General features: G+C 43.6%; 4 protein-coding genes across 4 annotated transcripts; 2 read left to right on the forward strand and 2 right to left on the reverse strand.

Moving 5' to 3' along the window:
- Positions 1-1142: 1142 nt before the first annotated feature.
- PHALS_07137 (uncharacterized protein) lies at positions 1143-1451 on the forward strand (the record flags this gene model as incomplete). Its single annotated transcript, XM_024720553.1, has 2 exons — positions 1143-1230; positions 1324-1451. 2 exons carry the CDS (start codon positions 1143-1145, stop codon positions 1449-1451), a joined length of 216 nt encoding a protein of 71 aa, XP_024585741.1.
- Positions 1452-3594: 2143 nt separating this feature from the next.
- On the forward strand, positions 3595-4821 carry PHALS_07138 (uncharacterized protein; the record flags this gene model as incomplete). Its single annotated transcript, XM_024720554.1, has 1 exon — positions 3595-4821. The coding sequence occupies one exon, from the start codon at positions 3595-3597 to the stop codon at positions 4819-4821; it is 1227 nt and encodes a 408-aa protein (XP_024585742.1).
- Positions 4822-5096: 275 nt separating this feature from the next.
- On the reverse strand, positions 5097-6928 carry PHALS_07139 (agc protein kinase; the record flags this gene model as incomplete). The annotated part of the gene is made up of 3 exons (XM_024720555.1): positions 5097-6326; positions 6396-6794; positions 6860-6928. The coding sequence occupies 3 exons, from the start codon at positions 6926-6928 to the stop codon at positions 5097-5099; spliced, it is 1698 nt and encodes a 565-aa protein (XP_024585743.1).
- Positions 6929-7254: 326 nt separating this feature from the next.
- Positions 7255-8197, reverse strand: PHALS_07140 (uncharacterized protein; the record flags this gene model as incomplete). Its single annotated transcript, XM_024720558.1, has 2 exons — positions 7255-7613; positions 7687-8197. The coding sequence occupies 2 exons, from the start codon at positions 8195-8197 to the stop codon at positions 7255-7257; spliced, it is 870 nt and encodes a 289-aa protein (XP_024585744.1).
- Positions 8198-9076: the final 879 nt, after the last annotated feature.

The raw sequence follows: 9076 nt of genomic DNA on the forward strand, positions 1-9076 counted from the left end.
GGTGGCTGTGAGTAGCATTTTTCGTGATTCACCATGCTATAATGATATAGGAAATATGAAAGGATTACGAAAGCGCAGAATATCGATAGATTCTGCGCTTTTGTAAAACTTTCTGAGACTGGGGTCTCCGAGGATACATCCGCCATAATGTCGGTTCCAGCTTCTGTTCTTGTTTAGACGAATCGGGGCAACTACAAATCGCTGTTTCTTAAGGTGGAGACAGGCAACTATAAATCGCGAATACGGTAGGACCGAGTCCCGATGTCGATGAATATTATAGTTTATAGTATCACTGTTTAATCAGCAACACTATGTGATATGTTCGCCGTGCAATCTATCGAAGCTTTACGATTTTGTGCAACAATTGTATACACTTATGAATAGAATGATTGGGGTAGCCCTATAATGTACTAGAATTGATTTTCTTAGGAAAAGCCTCCTGTAGAGTTTAGCTGCGATGTGGAAGGGGTGCATGCAAATATTGCGAGACGGTGAACTTAGCGCGTTGGCACTGCTCATTTCGGTGGAGGAGATAAGTCCTTTATTGTCTAGTATAATTTAATCAATTTGGACTCTCGAATAGCACTGAATTGGAAGATAGGGTAGGCTATTATTGATGATTCAACAAATCTAGTTCCTTTGCTGTTGATGCAGATCCATGACACGGTAAGCCTAAGGGCATCCATGAATAGTACATTAATTTTGCAAGCAAGCGCTATCACGATTACGGCAGAAATATCAATCACCCGAAAAAATGAGCTGCAGAACAGAGTACCGAACGATTCTTTGACTTAGTCAACCAGTTTTGTCAACTGTGCATGGAAGTATAAGCTTTAACTTGAGCGACATTCTCAGGGAGCCATGTAAAAAGGGTTCTTTTACGCACTCGTAACATTCGATACTCCTGTGACGCAGCTGTTAAGGCTACATCGTACGAATGCACCGCCTTATTTCTACGGTATACATTAGCAATGAGAAGCAGATAGGTACACTGAATACTTAGAAATTGTGATAGAGTGCGTGCGCTTAAGTCATTTTTTTACAATGAAAGTGTGATTTTGGCGCGTACGAGTTTTCTTGTTCCATTAAAACTATGAGTTTCAAGCAGGCAACGCAATAAAGCATAGACATAGTAGACTATTATGTCAGAGGGATATATGGAAGTGAACTTACCTAGTCGACCACTTGATAAGTATGGTACAAATTATGCTGGTGGGGCAGTTCTTCATTGTAAATTTTATTGTGTTGGGGTATAACGGTAGTAATGGACTTTAAGGAGGCTGAAAGGGTCATATCTAACGGACATCAACTTTTGTTTTCCAGCTAGTTATTTAAGAATATGGACCGAGCATTTCACGTCATCTGTCCCACCTTTATCTGTCATAGGTCATGTTCTATATTACGTTGGTGATAGCGAACAAGAACACGTTTCTGCATTTGTATCTCTCTAATTAATGGCTATAAGGAAGGAATACTAAGCTAATGACAACTCTTGTCAAGTTCAGGGTTCACTTGTTCGGCTTCGATTTATTCTGATCTTTACTGGGTATGCGTCATCACGCCTGGTTTGCGTTGCTACACCTTTCTTAGATGATAGTCAACGGGTTAATTTTTTTTGCAAAATATCTTGCTGAGGTCAAGTACAAGTCTGGTCATCTTCGCGCGGTGAACTATATGAAATTGGGCCCCCGCGATAGTCATGCCCATCTTCGTGTGAGTTGCAATACCGTGACCAATGACACTTCACTACGGTGCTGGAGATGAGGTCTATTCTAGCAATAATGATCGAAACCTAGCTCAATTCATTAGTCGATAAGTTTATAATGCATAGCGCCCATAAATCCGCAGAATCATATCATGACTATCGCTTTTCAAGAAATTAAAGACCTCAGAATAGAACGTCATGTAATGCTTGATGCTTAGATGTGCAGAACTCAATACCAACAAAAGATCGCTTGTCTTCGTCTTCAGATTGTACTGGCAGCAGCCTTGCTCATACCCATGAGACTACTGACATAGATACCGATCAAGTCGGCAGAAAGCAAGACTGGTCCCCACGCCCTGATAAAAGGCGCTGCGCGACTCGATCTCATAGCCTGTAGAGGTAAAGAAAGATGGCATGCCAACTCTTAAGCGTCAAAGACGCCCGGGCAAACTTGCTGGTGGAGAGTTTAATCTCTCATAAGTTCATGGCGAGAGTAATTTTCCTCGCCGCGAATGACTACATCTCGGCGGAAGTATCATGCGCTCAACTTGGAAACCAGCATCACCATGTTCATTGGGAAGAGCTGGTGGTAAGAAATTCTCACATAATTGGCTTTCGTGAGCCTTGATATTTCGGAGACGCGTCGCCTCTCCCCAGAGTTTACGATGCGGATTTAAGACATCTTTCAAACACGCTTACGGGGTTTTGCTATCGTATCGACTGACATGAGACACTCCAAGCGATGAATCGCTACGAGGGCAACTCAGCTACATAGGTTTGTAGGAACGATGACATGTCGTTAACAGTGTGTATCGAGTCTGAGTTGATGATGAGATCGATTTTGTGGCAAAATTTATTTAGTCCGAGATGTGTTCACACTCGTTGAAGATACGCAAAGTATATCAAGGCTACGACCATTAGTGTGCAGACACATTAGTCGTCTAGACTATACACACTGCTTGTGTAGGTCATTAGTGTATTCATTTTGACGAGAAGAATGGCAATGAGATGAGTTTTGCAGCAAAGTAAAACCGGATAGCGGGGTCGATCTAGTCAAACAAGGCAAGATAGGCTGGTCTGTGGTAGTAACAAGACAATCGAGAGCTGCGTGCTCTGGTGAGCAGCGTGGGGGAATTATCGAAAAATGGTTGGTCACCAGACCACTGACTTCTCAATTTTAGGCTTTTTAAAATTTAGTTAGTATTGAAACGTAAAGTAATATGTCAGATACGAGGACGATAGAATTGCCTCAGATCGAGGTCATCCGTAAACCTGTATTATTTCTCGATAAAAAAATAAGAGTGGTTTAAGTCAAGCTGCACTGGACCAGCACCGCGTCATTCAAATTGAAGGTTCACATAGCAACGCAAGCGGATCAGCGACAAATTTTATTATGTTAATACCAGGAAGATATTTGTTGGCTGTGTGATGAAAAGTTATGTTCCCAAAGATAACCATATCTAGGTCAAGACAAGCTCGTTGGTTCCACCACTTTAAAGTGACGCGGATAAAAACCGCAAATTAGGATTTGCAATGATTCTCACATCTTAAATATATAGACTTCGAATTTAGCAGCTTTTTGTCTATTACTTGACAAAAGACCTAACCTTGAATGTATCGAAGGACGAATTCATTGACCTTCGTAGAATCCTACTATGCTCCCGACGTTTTATTAGTACACAATCTCACTTTTAAATTGACATCAAACGTCTAGCATTACCCAGGTAATGTTCAAAACGTCCAGCAACTAGAACATGTCAACCTCTACAAAATGGCCCGTCGTACTCATCCATGGCGTTTTAGGTTATGGTAAAACCCGTCCGCTTTGGAATTTTTGGTCGCCGTATTGGCCGGAAGAAGCTCTTTCTAAACTAAAACACAATTATCTTATGGTCGACGTTGGAGCCTTGTCCTCTGATCACGATCGAGCATGTGAAGCCTTTTATCAATTATATGGAGGTCAAGTTGACTACGGAGAAGTCCACAGTCATGAAGCAAAGCATAACCGTTTTGGGGACACATTTGAAAATCCAATGCATTCTACATGGAGTGCATCCAATCCTATACACTTAGTAGGTCATAGCTTCGGAGGTACCACAGCTATAGAACTCTACCAATTGCTCTGCTCCGACTTCTTTGGTGTTGGTAGCGACTCTCGGTGGGTTGTAAGCTTAGTTTCGATCGCAAGTCCACTTTCTGGCTCAACAGTATCACATCTCTTTGGACTCCACGACTTGCATATGGTGCCGTATTCTCCAGGTCATTTTATTGGCTCAGCTTTAGGTGTTTGGTTCAAGCTTCACACCGACTGGTCGTTGCTCCGCCATGTCTTTGACTTTCGGATGCCTCAATGGCGGTGTGTCAACACTTTTCGCGAAATTCTTTCACCAACTGGCCGCATCAATGGCACCAATGATCTTGCTGTGTATAACATATTACCGCGAGAGCGTATGAGACGTAATGCTCAGCTAATAGACATGGACAAGATTTTTCTAGTGTCCGTTGCAACCTCCAGTCACGTTACGATGCCTCGAGTGGAGGTTTTTCTGACAATACTTGTCGTAGTCTGTGCAATAAATTGTGCGTTAATGCACACAGAAACAAGCACTTTGTCAATTTCGGCTTTGTGTGCTTCATTTTTCATTCTTTGGCGACGTCTTCGAGCTCTCGATTATGCCTCAATTCCATCTCTTTATTGTCTTTTGCTTATCATGCGGCGACATGTTCGCACGCTTCACATGATCTTTGACGGATTTGATCGAGAACTATGGGGTGATAATGACGGTGCAGTGAATCTCTATTCAATGTTGCAACCATGGGCAAGCGATAGCGACACCGAGTCAACTACTTCAAATTCCTCACATTCCTCACTTACAGTCGACCTCGCGACAACTTCAAGCCCTAAAAAGGATATGCAGCAGAATGTAAGCAACGACCCTCAAGATCTTGATCCATTAGATTCTGCCAACTTGTCCAAGTTGCGACGTGGACATTGGTACGTTCATCGTGTCGAAAAGAATCATCTGGCTGGAACGCACTTCGACAGCGACTCCCCCAAACTGTTTCAGCGGCTCTTTCCCGTTCTGGCACATTTTGAGACAGCTCGCACTTTTTAACTTTACGTGCTGAATCTATTAATTTCTCAGTGCGTGTGACATCCCTTCTTCTGAATAAATAATACTAGCAAGCTGCACGAAAAATTCAGCGATTATATGTACATAAACTTGTCAGTTCCTGAACCTCCTATAGTTTTGAGGGCGTCTGGTTCACTTCTGTCACATTGTCGATTGAGTCAGTATTGTCTTGTTACAAGATCCGATACAATACTCTACAGCAACACCGGGTCACAAGCCATACTTTCATTTCTTGGACCCATCCCTCTTGGACTTTGTTATACATGGTGCCGCACGCGTCCACTTCCTCTCGCAGGGCTTCGACTTGGGAGACCGTCCTGTAGATACGAATCCTCGGTAAACGTAAAACCCTTGAAAGGATCGTTGCTTGTCAGACTGCTGCCATACGCATTCCCATTGGCGGGTCGTCGTCCCATTGCCATCGCCATGCCCCGCACGTGGTTATCCGGACTCACAACAGGCATATCAGTGAATTCCCGATCAAACTGGGACGTGTCCAATGCACCCGAAAAAGTTGGACGCCACGGGGGTGGCACATGTCCTGTTGCGAGCGCGTCCCACTTAATTTCTGCAAAAAACGGGTGATGTTTAATTTCACCTGCGTCAGTGGGACCCGTTCCCAGACGTCGGGTCGGGTCGCGCTCCAAGAGCTTGATAAGCAAATCCTTGGCGTTCGGCGACAAATATTTTGGAAAACTTAGATCACCCTTGCGAATTTTTTCAAACAAACGGTCACGGTCCCGACAATAGAATGGCGGTAAGCCCGTGAGCATTTCGTAGAGCAATGCACCAAGTGACCACCAGTCAACTGCCCGGCCATGGCCAGACCTATTCAGTATTTCAGGTGCTAGATATTCCGGTGTGCCACAAAACGAATTTGCGCCAGAAAAATCGTCCTGAATTCCTTCTTTCGACAATCCAAAGTCCGTAAGTCGAATGTGTCCATTCTCATCAAGCAACACATTTTCAGGCTTCAAATCGCGGTAAATTACATCCAAATTGTGTACGTATTCGATCGCCAAGGTAATTTCAGCAGCGTAAAAGCGGGCTCGATGCTCTGGAAATCGTTGCACCTTACCAAGATGGAAAAATAGCTCGCCTCCTGCACAATAATCTAGCACAAAGTATAGTTTTTCGGATGTTTGAAAGGCGTAATTAAGCCCGACAATAAAAGGATGACGCACGTATCCCAAAACATGGCGCTCAGTGCGCGTGTGCTCCACTTGATTGCGTTTGATGATGTTTTCTTTCCGCAATACCTTCATGGCGTAAATAAGTCCAGTATCGCGCTTGCGCACTAGTAACACTTTGCCAAAACTTCCCTTCCCAATAACTTTAATCATCACAAAATCTTCCAACGTCACCTTCTCACTCCGCTTCTTTTGCTCCTGCACTTGCTGCTCATGTTGCATTTGCGTTTCTTCCAATAGGGTCTGTTGGTCCAAACCAGCACCTGACATGTCTGTGTTGTAGTCAAACTGGAACATCTGCAGATAGCAAATTGTCAGTAAGTACTATCAAGACAAGACAAACAATTGTCGAAACGTTGCACTCACATCGTCATCACGGAGTTCATTATGAAAACGAGGATCGTCATCGGTTGTTGAGCCAAACATTTCGTCCATGTCGAGGTCTCCAATATTGCGTGCATTCATTTGAGTCGAATTTTGTAATCCCGGAGGTGGTACATTGGCATCAGCACTTACAAAGTCTACAAACACGTGTGACTGATAAATTGGCGCATGTTGCAACAGCTGCATCATCCACATGCTCAATTCCACGCGTGCTTTTTCTAGAGAATCAGGAAAACGCTCATCAAACATACGCGGTGGACAGGTAGGCATCGACCTTCCAAAAATCATTGCAAGTTGTTGACTTAAACGGTGAAAGGCTTCATAAGGCCGATAAATTGTCCATGAACCGCCGCCGCTTTGTTGCACAGTCCCTAGAAATACCTGGAAATTCATAATAACAATTAGTAGTTAGCATAGTCCTTATATATCGAGCACATTTAACTCACCACACAATCGGTTAGCGCATTGTCGCGCACTACACCAAAGCCCGTGATCAATACACTGAGCGTCGCCATGGTGAGTGGAATGAATACTGGCTATTGACTTGACTGACTGACTGGCTGGCGACTGATTCGAACGACACTGAGTAAGGTATGAAGAATTCATATTCATTGGCGGAAATATTGCAATTAAACTAAGCCAATTAAAAAAGCTTAAAAACAGCAGCACAGAATGATGGTGCAATATTTTTACTACGAACGCCAAGGTACATCGAAAAACGATATGCGTAACTTGTGTTTCCTTATTGTCGCTCGCACCATTACCACAGAACACATGCAATGAAATTAACCCTTACGTTGTACTTTTTAATCTTCTCACCTAGAGTTTTCTAGCAAAACTGCTATACATTTTTCTTGGCATCCCTTTCAGTCTTGAATGGCTCCTCGGATGTTTTGACAACGTTTAATGGCTTATCGTTTTCATCAACAAGTTCCCAAATGTCACTGGAACGGCGCCGTGATTTCGGTCTAGGGATCGGATTTCGCGTATTATACATGATAAGCACACCTGCCACGATCATTGCCAGCCCTCCAGCCAGTAGCCAAATTGCAAATGCCGGCTTGTCGTAATTTTGCTTGGCCTCGCGCTCTAACATCGCTACTGTTGGCTGAATGGACAAACGTATCACTCGTTGCTTTTTATGCCCTTGTGATAGCTTATTATCACTCAATTCCCATGCTGCGACCACTGACAATCGCTCTATCGTTAAATAAAGCAAGTATTAACGTGAGGTCTAGCACAATAGCTCACATTTATAGTTTGAGTCACGTACTTTCGGCATCCAGCGATAGATGAACCTCGTAGTTTAGTGGCGTTTCGGCTCCCTCTTTTTCCGATTTATGAGTACCTGTGCCCGTCTTGGCCATCACACCTTTGCTCGGATCCTTTTTCGCGCGCAGCTCCAGTTCCACATGATGGTCAGTTGATGCATGCTCCATCTTTTGTTCTGTAAAACCTGCGAGTGTGTAGCCCTGCGCGTATCCATGGCGCTGTATCTCTTTAAAAGAACCTTTGGCCAAGTCAATTAGCAATGCAAACTGCGGATCCTGCACTTGAATATCATCCAGCTTCTGATCTCGCCTTTCGGTGGTGTCGTCACCGTGGGTCTGTAGTGTGGCGCGCTCCTGGGCACGTTCCTTGGACAGTGCCTCAAACTCGGTAGCTGTTAATATGCGGGTCGTACCATCCGCTAATGTAACAGATACTGGCTGAGATGGATTCAGCTGCTGTCTGGAGAAGGCTGAGGTGACGCCAACGACCAAAAGTGCCAGCAAGCGCGACATTGTGAAGGATTCACGAAACGTAATCGTAATTAATTATTTTATCCTTTTGGCATAAATTTACCTGGTAGGCTTAAGTATTAATTAATTCCACACATTTTAGAGTAAATTAACAATGCTGACTCAAGTGGACATGTCCACGACGAATTCTCGAATTATAAGGTTACAGCAGGGTCTATCTATGAGGTTACTGTTAGAGGCCTGCACTTACGTATCATTGACTCCATAAATGAACTACTTTGTCGAAAGATGATCATGAAGTACAAAGTTGCATTATTGTTCACCCAAGCACAATTGTGCAAAACACGATATTGTACAATAGTATGGTATTTACTTTATACTCCTGTGTAATTGCGAATATTCAATAGATGGGACTTCTTGTGACACAAGAACCAAGTATGAGTTAGCGGATCCTTACTCCAAGAGTAATTATTGCCTTCTCAAGGCTAATTGACTCTTCGGTTTAAAATCCAAAACTGATTTTTATTTATTTATTATCCGGATTTTAAAAGTTTAGATTTTCCAAAATATACTATATAGTAAGATCTAAATACATGCATAACTACTGGCTGCCTTGCCCCGTGCCTTATTCTTGTTTGGGTGTGGTCACACCATGAACATCTCGTGTGACAAACACCCCTGCTATCAGGGTTCGAGTAGCCCCGTTACACCCTCCCCCATTAAGATTGAGAATATTTACAGTTCTAATCGATTATTGCCATAACGAGGCTCGCGTGTCCGCTAGACACTACAACTTATCGAAACGACTTCCGTGCTCAATGAGCCCTGTGTCAATAACACCAAAATCTCCAAGTCTCGCTGGCTCTGACGGCGAGCACGGGCAGAGCCCAACTTCGTCTCCCGCACTCGGTGCAACGTCGG

The sequence above is a fragment of the Plasmopara halstedii genome, assembly GCF_900000015.1.
Source record: "Plasmopara halstedii genome assembly, contig: Scaffold_3060, whole genome shotgun sequence".
Lineage (NCBI taxonomy): Eukaryota > Oomycota > Peronosporomycetes > Peronosporales > Peronosporaceae > Plasmopara > Plasmopara halstedii.